This window comes from Physeter macrocephalus, chromosome 18 (assembly GCF_002837175.3).
Source record: "Physeter macrocephalus isolate SW-GA chromosome 18, ASM283717v5, whole genome shotgun sequence".
In the NCBI taxonomy this organism is placed as follows: domain Eukaryota; kingdom Metazoa; phylum Chordata; class Mammalia; order Artiodactyla; family Physeteridae; genus Physeter; species Physeter macrocephalus.
The window spans coordinates 88145582-88162282 of NC_041231.1; the positions used below are offsets into that span (position 1 = coordinate 88145582).

General features: G+C 40.0%; 1 protein-coding gene across 1 annotated transcript in view; it reads right to left on the reverse strand.

The window, feature by feature from the left end:
• CARMIL1 (capping protein regulator and myosin 1 linker 1) overlaps positions 1 to 16701 on the reverse strand; it is a 333351-nt gene that overhangs the window by 94303 nt on the left and 222347 nt on the right. The window contains exons 21-23 of the mRNA XM_028479533.2: positions 12255 to 12427; positions 10611 to 10679; positions 7758 to 7851 (exon numbers count right to left, since the gene is read on the reverse strand). Of these exons, the coding sequence (XP_028335334.1) occupies positions 7758 to 7851; positions 10611 to 10679; positions 12255 to 12427 (336 nt within the window). The remainder of the gene's footprint in view (positions 1 to 7757; positions 7852 to 10610; positions 10680 to 12254; positions 12428 to 16701) is intronic.

Sequence of the window (16701 nt, forward strand, 5' to 3'; positions counted from 1 at the left end):
TGCTTATAAGTGGATATTTTTCGGTAGTAAATACTACAGCATACATGGTCCATGGTTGGTTGAATCTATGGATGCAGACAAGAAGGGCCAACTATAAGGTATACTCAGATTAAGCCCCATGCTGTCCACGGGTCAACTGTATACCGTTTCACAAATAGCGCAGGTACAGGTACATTATAAGGGAGTATCACCAATTTCTCCCTTTCACCCCTTGTAACACTGCTGTAGACAGCAGTGTTACAAGGGGTGAAAGGGAGAAATTGGTGATACTCCCTTATAATGTACCTGTACCTGCGCTATTTGTGAAACGGTATACAGTTGACCCGTGGACAGCATGGGGCTTAATCTGAGTATACCTTATAGTTGGCCCTTCTTGTCTGCATCCATAGATTCAACCAACCATGGACCATGTATGCTGTAGTATTTACTACCGAAAAATATCCACTTATAAGCAGACCTGTGCAGTTCAAACCTGTTTGTTCAAGGGACAACTGCAGTGTTATCTGAAAGAGGAGTTGGATGAATTGTAAATGTATATTGCAGACACTAGGGAAACCACTAAAATATTTATAAAGAAGTATACTTAATATTCTAAGAAAGGAGAGAAAAGTGCAATCATATACAACACTTAAAACCAGAGAAGGCAGAAAAAGAGGGGAGGATAAAAGAAGAAACAAAGAGCAAATGCAGAGTATGCAAATATATTAATTATAACTTCCAGGCCTTCCCCAAGTGCACCAACAGTGCTTCACAGACTGAGCCTGGAGGGAATATTTTAGAAAAAAAAATAATATTCAAAGCTCATTTCTAAAAGCTAGTGCAAGGGGAAGGAAGAAAAACAATGCTTAAGTGTCTTTAGTAACGGTCAGGTACACATCACTGCTGAAAGTATTTGCATCTGGAAAGTTTACAAGGTAAACTTTCCTTCTGTGCACCATTAGACACCAAGACAGAGAACCAGGACAGGACAGGGGCCTGACTCAGGTCAAAAGGAAAGAGGAAGAGCCAAAAATGTCATTAATCATATTTGCCAGTACCCCTGGGCAGCAGTGACCTGGGAGACAGTCTACAGTCAGTCAGACATCTTCAGTCTCATTGCTGAAAATAGCAGCACAGAAGGCAAAAAAATTCTGTGTCTTATAAAGGAATCTTATATTAAAAAAAAAATAAAGATTGAGTATAGAATCACAATATTGTTTTTCAGTAGAGTAAAATTAAAGAGCCATAATTCTTCCAGAGGAAAGTTCTGTTAAAATGAAAACTTGAATATATAAGAGCATAGTTAAATACTACAGGGAAAAAAACCCAATAAATATGAGCTTTAAAGTCACCAATTTTCATTGAAAAAAAACACAACTTTTATAATTAATATATTTGCATACTCTGCATTTGCTCTTTGTTTCTTCTTTTATCCTCCCCTCTTTTTCTGCCTTCTCTGGTTTTAAGTGTTGTATATGATTGCACTTTTCTCTCCTTTCTTAGAATATTAAGTATACTTCTTTATAAATATTTTAGTGGTTTCCCTAGTGTCTGCAATATACATTTACAATTCATCCAACTCCTCTTTCAGATAACACTGCAGTTGTCCCTTGAACAAACAGGTTTGAACTGCACAGGTCTGCTTATAAGTGGATATTTTTCGGTAGTAAATACTACAGCATACATGGTCCATGGTTGGTTGAATCTATGGATGCAGACAAGAAGGGCCAACTATAACGTATACTCAGATTAAGCCCCATGCTGTCCACAGGTCAACTGTATACCGTTTCACAAATAGCGCAGGTACAGGTACATTATAAGGGAGTATCACCAATTTCTCCCTTTCACCCCTTGTAACAACAAGGAAAAAAACCCAATAAATATGAGCTTTAAAGTCACCAATTTTCATTTTAAAAAAACACAACTTTTATAATTAATATATTTGCATACTCTGCATTTGCTCTTTGTTTCTTCTTTTATCCTCCCCTCTTTTTCTGCCTTCTCTGGTTTTAAGTGTTGTATATGATTGCACTTTTCTCTCCTTTCTTAGAATATTAAGTATACTTCTTTATAAATATTTTAGTGGTTTCCCTAGTGTCTGCAATATACATTTACAATTCATCCAACTCCTCTTTCAGATAACACTGCAGTTGTCCCTTGAACAAACAGGTTTGAACTGCACAGGTCTGCTTATAAGTGGATATTTTTCGGTAGTAAATACTACAGCATACATGGTCCATGGTTGGTTGAATCTATGGATGCAGACAAGAAGGGCCAACTATAAGGTATACTCAGATTAAGCCCCATGCTGTCCACGGGTCAACTGTATACCGTTTCACAAATAGCGCAGGTACAGGTACATTATAAGGGAGTATCACCAATTTCTCCCTTTCACCCCTTGTAACACTGCTGTAGACAGCAGTGTTACAAGGGGTGAAAGGGAGAAATTGGTGATACTCCCTTATAATGTACCTGTACCTGCGCTATTTGTGAAACGGTATACAGTTGACCCGTGGACAGCATGGGGCTTAATCTGAGTATACCTTATAGTTGGCCCTTCTTGTCTGCATCCATAGATTCAACCAACCATGGACCATGTATGCTGTAGTATTTACTACCGAAAAATATCCACTTATAAGCAGACCTGTGCAGTTCAAACCTGTTTGTTCAAGGGACAACTGCAGTGTTATCTGAAAGAGGAGTTGGATGAATTGTAAATGTATATTGCAGACACTAGGGAAACCACTAAAATATTTATAAAGAAGTATACTTAATATTCTAAGAAAGGAGAGAAAAGTGCAATCATATACAACACTTAAAACCAGAGAAGGCAGAAAAAGAGGGGAGGATAAAAGAAGAAACAAAGAGCAAATGCAGTCTTCTTAAGAGTTCCTGTCTCTCTGCTTTTATTACCTATCTGTTCTTGCTTTTTTACTTTTTCCATTAGAGCCCTTAACATATTTGATCATAGTTATTTTAAATTACCTGTCTGATAATTCTAAAATCTGTGTCATATCTGAGTCTGGTTCTGATGTTTGCTTTGTCTCTTCATACTGTGTTTTTTCTTGTCTTTCAGCTCGCCTTGTAATTTTTTGTTGAAAGCCAGATATGATGTAGCTAGTAATAGGAACTGAGGTAATCAGTCTTTTAATGTGAGGCTTTTATGTTCATCTGGCTAGAAGCTGAGTTGTGTTGAATGTCTGCTGTAACTGTATATGCCAGTTAATTTCTTCTGCTGACCTTGTTTATGTCTCCCCTGCTGTTCTGGGGTTTCCCTAGAAATGCCTCCTTAAATAAAGTGTCTTACAGCTTTGCTTGGTTGTAATTCAGTGTTATTATAATTGATATGTGATGTAAGTATAATAGGGAGGGGAAGCATTCTATAATCTTATGATTAAATTTAGGCTTTTTTTTTTTTTTTGGGCCAACTATAAGGTATACTCAGATTAAGCCCCATGCTGTCCACGGGTCAACTGTATACCGTTTCACAAATAGCGCAGGTACAGGTACATTATAAGGGAGTATCACCAATTTCTCCCTTTCACCCCTTGTAACACTGCTGTCTTTGAAAGTATTTCTTCTTTATTTTTGAAGGAAAATATTGCTAGATACAGAATTCTAGGCTGCTGGGTTTTTTGGGGTTTTTTTCAACCCTTTAAATAAATATTTCACTCTACTTTCTTCTTGTTTGCATGCTTTGTGACTCAAAGTCTGATATAATTCTTACCCTTATTTCTCAATATGTAAGGTATATTTTTCCTCTGGCTTCCTTCAAGATGTTCTCTTTGTCTTCGGTTTTCTGCAGTTTGAATATGATATGCCTACACGTCAATTTTTTTTGTGGGGGGTGTGGTATTTATCCTGCTTGGTGTTTTCTGAGATCCCTGGATCTGTGGTTTGGTGTTTGGTCATAAATTTTGGAAAACTGTCAGTCATAATTACTTCAGACATTTCTTCTGTTCTTTCCTCTTTGTTCTCCTTCTGGTATTCCCATTACCAGGATGTTCAATGTTTTGTAATTGTCCCATAGTTCTGGGATCTTCTGTTCTTTTTTCCCCTTATTCTTTTTCTCCTCTTTGCATTTCAGTCTGGGAAATTTCTACTGACATATCTTCAAGCTCAATGATTCTCTCCTCAGCTGTGTCTAGTCCACTGATGAGCACATGAAAGGCATTTTTTTGCTTGTTACAGCATTTCTGATCTCTAGCATTTCCTTTTGATTTTCTTCTTAAGAGTTCCTGTCTCTCTGCTTTTATTACCTATCTGTTCTTGCTTTTTTACTTTTTCCATTAGAGCCCTTAACATATTTGATCATAGTTATTTTAAATTACCTGTCTGATAATTCTAAAATCTGTGTCATATCTGAGTCTGGTTCTGATGTTTGCTTTGTCTCTTCATACTGTGTTTTTTCTTGTCTTTCAGCTCGCCTTGTAATTTTTTGTTGAAAGCCAGATATGATGTAGCTAGTAATAGGAACTGAGGTAATCAGTCTTTTAATGTGAGGCTTTTATGTTCATCTGGCTAGAAGCTGAGTTGTGTTGAATGTCTGCTGTAACTGTATATGCCAGTTAATTTCTTCTGCTGACCTTGTTTATGTCTCCCCTGCTGTTCTGGGGTTTCCCTAGAAATGCCTCCTTAAATAAAGTGTCTTACAGCTTTGCTTGGTTGTAATTCAGTGTTATTATAATTGATATGTGATGTAAGTATAATAGGGAGGGGAAGCATTCTATAATCTTATGATTAAATTTAGGCTTTTTTTTTTTTTTTAAACCAGGCCTGAGTCCCTGGACAGTGACCTTCAGAAGTGTTTCCTGGCCTTTTTTTTTTTCCTCCCTTATGTGAAACAGGCAGGCTGGAAGGGGCTGCAGTGGTCTAACTGTCTTCTACTAGGTCAGATAAAGCTCTGGTAGAAGAGTTTCTCTTCAGGGTAGGCCTTTGTTATGGAGAACAGCATACTGAGTTTATTTCAAAATGGTTACTTTTTCCCTTCCCCCTGCCAGAAACATGAGTGAATTATCCTCCTCCAATCTTCACTGTGATAACTTAGGTTCTTGTCACTAAAACCCATGCAAAGGTCAGGGCTTCCTTAAGACTAAGCTCCTAGGAGTATTTAGCTTTTTTTTTTTTTTTTTTAAGCTCTTAAACTAGTCCACACTAAGCCTCCAGCAATTCATCAATTACTGTTCAAGCATTCCTCTGAGTTACCAGCTCCATTAGCTTCTGCCCCTGGTAAGCTGATCTCAGCTGTGATTCTCTGTGATTCTCTGTATCACCATCTCTCCAGTTTCCAGGGTGACAGTTTGCCTTGTAACCTCAATTCTCTGGCAGACCTAAGAAAAGTCACTGATTTTCTGTTTGTTAAGCTTTTTTTTTTCTTGTTGTGAGGATGGGAATGATGACTTCCAAACTCTTTACATGTCTAATCTGAAACCAGAAACCTTGTTTCTGTAGAATATGTCTTTTGTTATAAGCTGACTAATATCCTTTAGGAAAGTGTAAAGATATCGAACATTTGTATATTGCTTTACCATCTGCAAACTGCTTTTCACAATACCACCTCATTTGATCCTCATGGACACCTTAGGCAAATTACTTAATCACTCTGTCCTTCAGTTTTCTTATCTGTAAAATGAGCATATAATAGAACCTACCTCATGGGTTTATTTTAAAGATAACAGATGTTAATTTATGTAAATCATTTAAAATAGTGTCAGGCACCCAGTATAAACTATATGCTAAGTGTCAGCTAAATACAGTTATTGTGTAGCTTTATTTTTTATGTAGATGGAGAAACTAAAGTTCAGAAAAATTAAATACATACTGAACTTACAATGCTGGGATGAGTGTGATTTAGTCAGATCTTCTGAATCCAAACCTTAGATGGTTTCTTTTGCTACACCACAGCTTCCTCTCCCCTCCACTTCCAACCTTACTCTCTTTAATTCATTGAATGTCTAAAGAACAGCCAAGCATGCATGCCAGGTACTGCACTAGCTTCTGAGAATAAAACAAGATGAAAAATATACGCTCTGCCTTCAAAGAGCTCACAGTCGCTGGGAGAAAAAAAAAAAAAAAAAGAGGCAGGTAACTTAAAACAATGTCACAAGGCCAGTGACAGAGAGAATCATAGGAAATTCTGAGAAGACCACCTACCTAGCAGGGAAAAGGGACTCCGAGAAGTCTTCCTGGATGAACTGACCCTTGATTTCAATCTCAACAGATATGCACAGTAGTGGGGAAAGCACGAGTATCATCTAGATTCGGGCAGTGATGTTCAAACGTTACAGTCATCAGACAACTCAGAAAAACACAGATGGCTAAGTCCCACCCCTGTTTCTGAGGCCCAAGAATTTGCATTAAGAGGCAGGTAACTTAAAACAATGTCACAAGGCCAGTGACAGAGAGACTCACAGGAAATTCTGAGAAGACCACCTACCTAGCAGGGAAAAGGGACTCCGAGAAGTCTTCCTGGATGAACTGACCCTTGATTTCAATCTCAACAGATATGCACAGTAGTGGGGAAAGCACGAGTATCATCTAGATTCGGGCAGTGATGTTCAAACGTTACAGTCATCAGACAACTCAGAAAAACACAGATGGCTAAGTCCCACCCCTGTTTCTGAGGCCCAAGAATTTGCATTTCTAACAAGCTCCCTGAGGTAGAGCAAAACAAAGACTAAGGGTTGGTTAAGAGATGAAATTGGTGGTGAATAGGAGGCAGATCCTGGGCAGAAATTCATGATAAGTTAAGGAGATTAGGCTTTATCCTAAAAGCCACCAGGAGGAATGGATTGAACGTTTTAGTCTGATCAACTTCATCATGAAGGAAGATGGCTATTTTTGATTGCAGCATGGAAAACAGACAAGAGGATGTAATCATCCTGGTGAGAGAGGATGAGGTTTGAATAAAGGCATCTGTTATAGGAATAGAGGGAAGGAGAGTTAATGAAGAGATTTATGCACTATAATCAGTAAACCTGGTGACTGATTGGCTACAGAAGATATAGAGGGAAAAAAGTCAAGCTTAGGAGATTGGACAGAGGGTGGTACCACCAGATGAAACAACAAAGAGGGAAGAAAGATTTAGAAGATTTCCCAAATAACACCATAATAAAGGTAGAGTAGGCTTCCTCAGATAGGAAATATTTGAGCACATCTAAAAGTGGAGAGAAAGGTAGCCATAACCATAGAATGAGAAGGATGAAGATATGAAAGAGTGAGGGAATGACTCACAGGGCAAGTTTCCAGCACAGGGCAGAGATGTTGGCGTCAAAGGCACTGAAGATGGCTGGGCTTTGAAGGGGAAGGTACCCATCATCCTCTGGGGTTGCCAGAAAGAAGGTGGGCATGGGTGTGGATTCAGACACATTTATAGACAAAGGTGGTAAAGCGAGATCTCAGTAATGCCCTAAATTTCTCGATGAAGAAGGAAGGGAAGGCTCTAGCTGTTGAGGATGAAGGGGATGAAGGTTGTACTAGCTGTCATTCACTTGTACACATTCTCCAATGGATGAAGAGGGAGTTATCAATGCCTAAGTCTGGCATGTTGATGCTGTAAGAATGTTATTTTACTCCACTTCAATTTCATGACAAGTTTTAGTCTTTATTTTATTCCTCCCCCAGTCATGCATTACGCCAGTCATGATCATAAGAATACAAGCTAATGTGAAAAAAGCTTTGTAAAATACAAAGCACTGTTCATATGTTCAGAATGTATTATTCACACAATTCCACTTGAATGTGAATTTATTATAATTAAGTTACTGATCCTTCAATACCTTCTGCAGAGCCTCTTCTGTTTTTTCAGGGTTTGTTTTTAAGGCTTGAGAAGCATCATACATAGGAATTGGCATAAATCTCAACGTGTAGTTCCTAGAAAAAGGAGAAAATGGTATGTTTATTTGAAAATAACTTCCTATTATCTTAATTCAGGACTCTCTTTTAAAATCCGAAAAGAGAGCTGCCAGAGTGTCTTAGAAAATTCTAAACTACCGGACCATCTTAGGCCCCTCGACTGTAGGTCAGCCTTCTATCCTACCACCTGCGCAACACCACAAGTGACCTCGTCGATTCACGCTGTCCACAAAACCTACACAACTTGAAGGAATCTGGTTGTGTTGTTTTGCTTTCAGTTTTCAATTACAGTAAGGACAGGATTTTCAAATTGGAACCGGAGAGATGGCCTGAGAGAAAGGCTAGGAAAAAAGTCCAGCATCAATTTGCTACTTGGATTTTAGTCACCAAGAGATCTGAAGGTAACTTGATTACCACAGTGACAACGTGACAGACAGACCCAGAACAGTAGAGGAAAAACCCAAAATAGAACCAAAACATTTGCTCGCCAAGCCAAGGATGTGAGCATCCACAAAAACAGTCTGTTCAGGCTCTGGGCTCCTTTAAATAACCAAGTCCAAGACCAGTGACTGTCTTTAGAAAACCTTCCTGCTGGCTCAACACCCTGACCTCTGCAGGTCCTGGCAGTTGGCACCCAAATCAGCCTGAGTGCCCCAGGCTCTAGACACCAGGTAAAGCAACTGTGGAACTCTGGGTCTATTTAATAACTCACACGGCTGTTGCCTGGCTGATTAGACACAAGAATGCAAGGGTGAGTCATTTTTGCGTGAGAACTCTAAATCCGCACTCTGGCCTGTGTTCCTGAACTTGCTACGAAGTGCTATGTGTCTGGATGAACACTCACACCTGCTCCCCTACCACAAACTCTAGACCTGGAGATGCCTCCTCTCTCCCAACCAAAATGCATCCGTTTCTACAACAAGACACTCAGGAAGGATGACCTTGTGGGCCATGTGTTGGCAATTGGTACCGAGGCATCCCACAGCTGGCTTGCTTCAGGTCTCTAAACAACAAGCAGCACTCATGGTGTGACTCTTACGGATAGTCAGATGGCTTCTACTGGAAGAATAAATTAACAACTAATTCCTAAAATAGGCACTAATAATGAAGAAATAATAAAGAAAATAAACAGTCATCTTAATAAAAGCAGCCAATCTGGATGGTTACCTAATGGGAAAAACAAAACAAAACTGTTCTTCATCCAGTCCATCTGACAAGATGGCTTAAAGTAAAATAATCAGCAAAGACAAGGCTGTTGTTTCTATAACTTTACTTTTTACCTTAGCTTTGTTTGAGCAAAATTGCTTTTGTTTGACTTAAGAGGAACCAGCCAACTGAAACTAAGAGATAATACGTCTCTTTTTGCAGCCTTGAAGATTTTCTTTTCCCTCACCCACTTTTCATCATGCTTCAGACCAGCGTGGTTTATTTAAACCAAATGCGATTTCACACCATTGGCATCTTGTAGCACAGAGTACGTAACAGACTGTGATCAGGGAGCTCTACTTTCAATCTGGAAATGTGGAGTGTTGGGGCCGCATCCTCTTGGCTTCTCACAAAGACCTGCCTGGGCTGGCAGTCTGCAACATCATTAGAGTGGCAGCTGTGCGGTTAGCACCCAAATGCAGCAATCTGTAAGTATATGTTTCCATTCAAAGGTTTTGTGTGCAATAGGTGTAATTACAGGAGGTTCTGCAGTCACAGAAGGCTCCCGGGAGAGGTGGCCATGACGACTGATGGTATAAGCTGCCTTATCCATGTTTAGTGATGGCCAGTGGTGGCAGCAACTTTGACTTCCCGGCTAAAGGAGAACCACGGGATTTAGAACCGAAGCCACTTAGAGCTAATTTACTGTGATTTCTCACTTTATAAAAGAAAAATTCATCAACGAGGTGAAATGATCATAGGCTCAAGATCATAGGCTTCTTGGCGACAGAGCTGGGGACTGAATGGAGGGCTCCTAATTCCAGGTCTAGGCTTCTATCCAGGTCACCATGTTGGGCATGACAGCTCCACCTGAGGGGCCGTGCATGGAGGAAAACACAAAATAATGAGCACCCCCTCCCCCTCCTACGAGGCCCAACTTCTATGCTACTGGCCCCTAATTTCCCTCCTACATTTTGTAACCTCTCGTTTTTAATGCTATAAATCTGCTTTGATCATTTCTACCATTAGAATCAATATGAGGATTGAAAAGCTCAGAAAGAACCAGATATCTAGCATTTTTTTCAGCCACGTTTGTATTCTTCTTTCCTCATTTAGTTTACTGGGAAAGTAAATTTGACAATAAATAATCGTTGCAGACTTTAGTTACGAAGGTAATAAAAAAAAGCCTTTTACAGAAATGAGACCAGCGAGCCCTGGCCTTGCCATTTCATCAATTTCATTTTTATTTTCTGGACCTCAGCTTTCTTCTCACCACTGGATTCAGAGTTGTCATCCTGGGCAAAAAAAGTCAGATCCAGTGGAAGGAGATTTAAAACCACAAGGAGAAAGAAGCAAGGTGACCGCTGTGTAGCACCCTCCACCCCACCCCCCTGCAACCATGACCTTGTGTGTTCTGCGGAATAAGCATCTCTGCTCTCATTTTATAGATGAAGACACTCACACCAGAGGAAAGTCAACGTCTTCCCAGGTCCCAGGGCTGGTTAGCAGGAGGCTAATCAGACCCAGATCTTCTGATTCCCAATCTATTGCTACTTGTATTACCCCACAGAGACACAAACACCATTGGTTCTTTTCTATTTTTCTAGAAAGAAGTCCTAAGTAAAACTTACTTTTCCATAGCAACAGCTATATCTTGAAAGCCTTGGGCAGTAATGTTGTTCTTGTCCCATATAACAGTCCTGTTTGGAAACCAAATCACATAAATGATCAGATACTTAAGAATGGAGGAGATGATTCTCCCATTGCCGATAAATCTCTTATAGCCAACACTGTCTAGGTATTTTAGTACAATGAGCAAGGAATAATGTTCAGCTTTGTTTCAAACAAAGCAAGGATGAGCATTTCCCCCAACATTAGATTCCAAAGCCATTCTCTGCTCAAGTACTATGAAAAAAACCATACTTAAAAGCAACGGCACACACATTAACTTACCATTAAGTCACCTAATGCTTTGCTAGCCAGGAAGCCCTAAAACCTGATTTCCCTGATATTCTCCCAACTTATTCTCCAAACAGCGCTCTAGTATTCAAGTCTGAGGCTGAAGCTATTTATACAAGAGGCTAAACAGTCTCATGTCCAAAATAAAGAATTCCAGATACTGAGACTTTTTTCTATTCTAAACAACTAGAGGGACAAAGTGGTCATATTTTCTGACATTTCATCATTGCCCTGACGTGATATGATCAGCAACCCCAGCAACTGAGTTCACTCTGCTGATAAACCTCAGTTACTCTAGGAGGTGGTTTACTTTTTAAATACAAAATCTATTTTGGAAGAAAAGTATTACTTTCCTTTCAGAATGTGAATATTTCAGAAATATTTTAGGATTTGTCAATTCACCTGACACATGAAATGGCTTTTATTCGCCTGAACACTCCCAGGCTCACAACCTCTAATTGCTTTCTCTTCCTAACCTCAACGACCTTCTTCACGTACACACTGACCTTCAAAGAAACTGCTGCAGATTTTGGCTTTCGTCTTCAGTTTAGACAGAAGGTGCAGGCTCTGCCTTACACTGGGAAGCAAGGGAAACAGCCAGAAAAAGCCCTTGAGGAGCAGTGTGAATTATTAACTCTTCCTTCACCAGACTGCTGGGCTAGGTAGCAACTGGACCTCTCTGAACGATGGATGGTAACACGGATACCAGATGACTAGTCCCTAAGAGAAGTGGTTACTGCATAGCTCATCCTTAAGAAAAGCCATGCTTGGGAAGCACTACGGATGAAAACCACTGAACAGAAGAGTTAGCATCCAGTACAAACTTGCCTCTGACCCAGCGGACTTCACGGATCCCTTGGGTTTTAGGTCTTTATGTCGCAGGAGTGGGAAGGGAAGATAAGACGCTGGGCTCACAACCAAGTACAGGGAAGCCCCTCGTGTTATTCCTCCAGTCTTCCCAGCTCTGCCCCCAAACCCCTCCTCCGCTGCCCCCTGCCTTTCCCGACACATCCGTCAGCTGCCAATGCTGCTGTGACATGGGAAACTGCAGTGGTTCTCAGCCGGGTTTACCTCGTGGTGGAAATCTTTAAGACAGCAGTTTGAAGGAATGACTGCGTCTAAATTTGGGAACACCCTCCTCCATATTTCGAAAAAAGACTTGAAGCTGTCGCTTCTGTTGCCCAGCTGGTCGCCTGGGAAACTCAGGCCTCACGCGAACACGGCCGGCCCCCCAGTGGTTGCTGGGTCAGACCCTCTTCCAGACCTTCCTTTGAGCCAGCATCCACTCCTCGGGGCCGAGGGCCCGGCCTGCGTACCTGAGCTTGGTGTTGATCTGCAGCGCTTTGGCCAGCATCTTTGCCCCCATGTCCCCCATGCCATTCCCACTGATGTCCACTGTGGTCAGGGAGGTGTTGCTTCCCAGGGCATTGATGATGATGGTGACCTCGGTCTTGAGTTTTGAGTCAGCCAGGGACAAGGACTGCAGAGGCTGTGGAGGAAACACCGGGCAGCGCTCACACAGTGTTGTCAGAGCTGCTGCCGCTCGCTGGGACCCACTTCATGGAGAACCATCGGGAGGGACCCACCGCACAAACACAAAGCGCCTCATTTGGAAACTCTGGCCAAAAGACACTGATGAATGGGACCTGAAGGTTCTGGACCCTTGGAGTCAAACATGAAGAGCTTGTGTCTTAATGCTGAATATCAGCCACCTCTCTTCTAAGGAAAGATACCCAGAGTGGCAGATGCCAGCTCTTCTGAAGTGGAGGAAGGGAAGAAAGAAATAAAATACTACACAGAAACGTCTGCGCTTCAGTACGGCAACACTATCCCTTGACCCATTTTATTTCTATGCAAGGTAAAAGGATGTCTTAAAATACTAGTAGAGGAATACTAGTACTAAATTACTAGAAGTAGTAAATGCAAAATAAAACCCAGCCAAGATCAGTAATAACTGACATTTATTGAACACTTAACCACTACTTAAGCTTTTTACATATATTTACTCATTTAATCCTCCCAGTAACCCAATACTTAGATATTATTATATTAGGTATTGTTATCCCTACTTCTCAAGTAAGAAACAAAAAGGTTAAGTGATTCAACCAAGGTCACACAGAAAGTAGCTGAACAGGAACCGGACAGACTGGTTACAGATTTTGTGTTTTCAACTCCTACACAACATTGCCCTTATTGGCTTATCCTAGATCTTTTTGATCCTCACTCTTAGCTTTGTCTTATAAGATCCAATCAAAAGACACACTTACAGTTTTTAAAAAAAAGTCAAATGTGTGTGACCTTTTCATTACTGAAAGCCGTGTGGTGAACCCAAGCCAATCCACTCACTGTCTATTTAAACCAGAGACTGAAAGCCCTCTGCCTGGAGGCATGTTTTGTTTGGCCTACACAGTATCTGACAAAAAAAAAAAAAAAAAAAAAAAAAAAGAATGGGCTCCCTACTTACACCCAGCTCGCACTTGTTTATATCACCTTCCTAGCCCTGTGGGTATTTAAATTTCGATCCCTGACTACAGCCATAAATGAATTAATGAGGTGGTGCGAGAATTCCAGGACTTAAGCCAAGGTTGCTCTAAAAGTCAGAACTAAGACTTCTGCGGGGGATTTGGATGTCTTCTGGGTTGCCTGCGGTGGTCTACACTGGCCCAGCCATATTCAACAATTGTATATGCTAACTCCATAAGCAGTTTGGACATTACAGGGACATGGATGCTGGAAGCAGCTTCTAGGATCATCTATGACCAGGTTCCATGGTGGCCCGTGGGACTGGGGCTCTTGAGATGTGCCTAGGTGGTCTGTAGGACCCCCGCACAAATTGTGGGGTGTATTCGTGTCCATTTAACCACTGAACATGGACTTCTAATAGAACACCTGTTCCAGGCACATATGCCAAAAGGCTCAAGAGGCAGAATGAGAGTGTTGACAGTTTCAAGACTCATATGTCCACAAACTGGCATTATGCATTTGGTTCTCGTTTTCCCGAGTGATTGTCCTTATTGTCCAAATTTGACCATGTTTTCTAAACGTAATACATCTATGGTAAAATCAAAAGGTAATATTATATAAATTAGAAGCAAATTTTTTAAGGTTAAACGGCATAGTAAGTGCTAAGTCAATTAAAACCTCAGCCCAAAAGCCTGCATAATCTTAGACTCAGGCAGGTTTAGGGAGGGAGCTTCAATTTTCTTAAGAGTCTAAGTTCCAGTAGATAGAAAAAAAACTAAACGAAAAATGCTTCAGACTCAGGAAACTTCATGTTTTAAATGAAAACATAAGCAATGCTGCTTTAATAAAAAGCTGTAATCGCATCTCCCATCATTTCAATAAGCTCTATTCAACGCCTACAAAAATGACACATTACGGCGTCTTCCTAATACCGGAAAACTGCCAAGTCTCCAAGCTGGAGAGCACCAGTTCCAGTACTATATTCAAACCCTAATACACCCCAGTTAACACTTAAAAGTAATAGGCAGAGCCATTAATGCGAACAGAACAGCCGCAATTGCATGCATATTTATAAGGTCATCCCTTCTTGATTTACTGCATTTCCAGGTAACATTACTATTTGAAATCTTACTATTCCTGTTCATAGCTGAACACGCCTAATCTGACAATCTGTCTCCTTGCTACAGGGACTCCCAGGACAAACACATACTGTTGTATTGTTGTATTGTTCACAACACAGGTTTGTATTTAATACTTCAGAACAAGAGTCCCTGTCACCTTGGCCCCTCAATGTTACCGTCCCTCGACTCTGGGAGCAGCAGGCTGACAACCACTGTCTACAGTTGAAGGCGACACGGGAGCCCGTGCGTCTAGGTTGTCCAAGTGAACATATTGTGCAATATTCTCCCGATAGGGAGAATAAAGTATTCCACACGCTGTCTAAGAATAAGCTCTACAGACACAAGGTCAGAATGCAAAAAACAAAGAGTTTACTTTTCATATGTAGAAACCTTAAAAAAAAATAAAACCAAAAAATGAGCCCAGTGGTGCCAGTTATGGGTGGAATTTTTATAGTCACAAGACTGAACTCCTCATCATTTTAAATAGTTTTGCACATTACTGATTCAGAAGTAGAAATAAAATAAAAAGAATGTAATTACTTATTGAAAAAGCCACCTTCTTTTCTGTGACATGAACATAAAAGGCTTTTCACTGTACATTATTAGCAGCAACTTTTCAAATTTATAACAGAGTTCACATTTTTGTAGCAAACTTTACCATCTGCGAATATGTTTTTAGGTGTACTTTAAATATCAAGATTATCTTTGAGTAAGAGACTTTGAAAATTATAGGAACAGAGTTTGAAGACCCTCGTGTAATAAGCAAAACATGAAATTAAGAAATATATTTTTCATAACATATAAATTTTCCTGAAATATGTGCTAAGGAACAAATATTTGGGAATGATTATTAAATATGATTCTGCAATACTGGCTTCCCCAACCTTTTAAAACTGGGCCAATACTAGAAAATCAAACTCTCAAATACAGCAGGGTGGTATAAAGTCAAATTAAATATGTAAAACAAACTGCATGAATTCTGAAAAGTGTAAATTACATTCTAATTATGCCTCTAACTTTAATAACCCAGTATAAGAGTAACAAACTATGGGGTTTATTAGCAAATGAGGACAAAGAGAAATGTCTGAATTCATTAAATAATAATGAGTTTCATTTCTAGTCCACAGGTTGGAAATTATATCCACACAATGAAGAGGCAGGACAACAGAATTTTCTCCTGCCCTCCATGTCAGAGCTCCACAAAGAGATGTGGGCAAGGGTAAGCAAGGAAAAGTACCAGTCTCCATCTCTCCTGACCGCATGGCTTTCTCCAAAAATTTAGCTTATAGCTATAGTAGAATTTGCTATAACCCTAAATGAATTCAAAATGGGAAATGATACTTTTTTTTTAAGATTTTTTTTTGATGTGGACCATTTTTAAAGTCTCTATTGAATATGTTACAACATTGCTTCTGTTTTATGTTTTGGTTTTTTGGCCGTGAGGCATGTGGGATCTTAGTTCCCCCACCAGGGACTGAACCTGCACCCCCTGCACTGGAAGGCAATGTCTTAACCACTGGACCACCAGGGAAGTCCCAAAATGATACTTTTTTTAACTGTGACATATCTCACATGATTAATACAGGAAATCACTCTTATGACCTACAAAAGTAGCTATCACCAAACATGAATAATATGAATCTTCATTATACAAATTGATTTGGATTTTAGGAACCATAAAAGCTCTTTGGTGGCTGAATGGGACTAAGATAGGAAAGGGACAAAATTTAAAGAGCATCAGTAAACTATAAGATGTGATGCACCAGGTTTCAAAGAAAGAAATTAATGGTAGAGCGCTTCTCACTTTGTCCATAAAATATCTTCCTTTATCCTAATGCATTTCTAAGGGCAGCCAAATAGGATACTATTTGCAATTAAATTTCTTTACCCTGAACTGAGTCTTAGCCAGGAACAACTAAAGGGAATAAAAATATAAGAAGGATTATTAGAGCTCTAGACACAATTTAAGATGGGGGACAACTTTCTTAGTCTCTTGTAATTCTGCATAATTACTAGATGAAATTCAAATTAGCAACATGATGTTTCTCAGCATGATAGAAGGTCATAAAGTCTACTAGAGAGCAAAAATTCACACTTGCAGATTAGTGTATTAGCTGAAGCTAGGAAGTAGTAAGGCTTATTAAAAGATGGGCTTAGGAGTCAACGTATACCTCTTTTC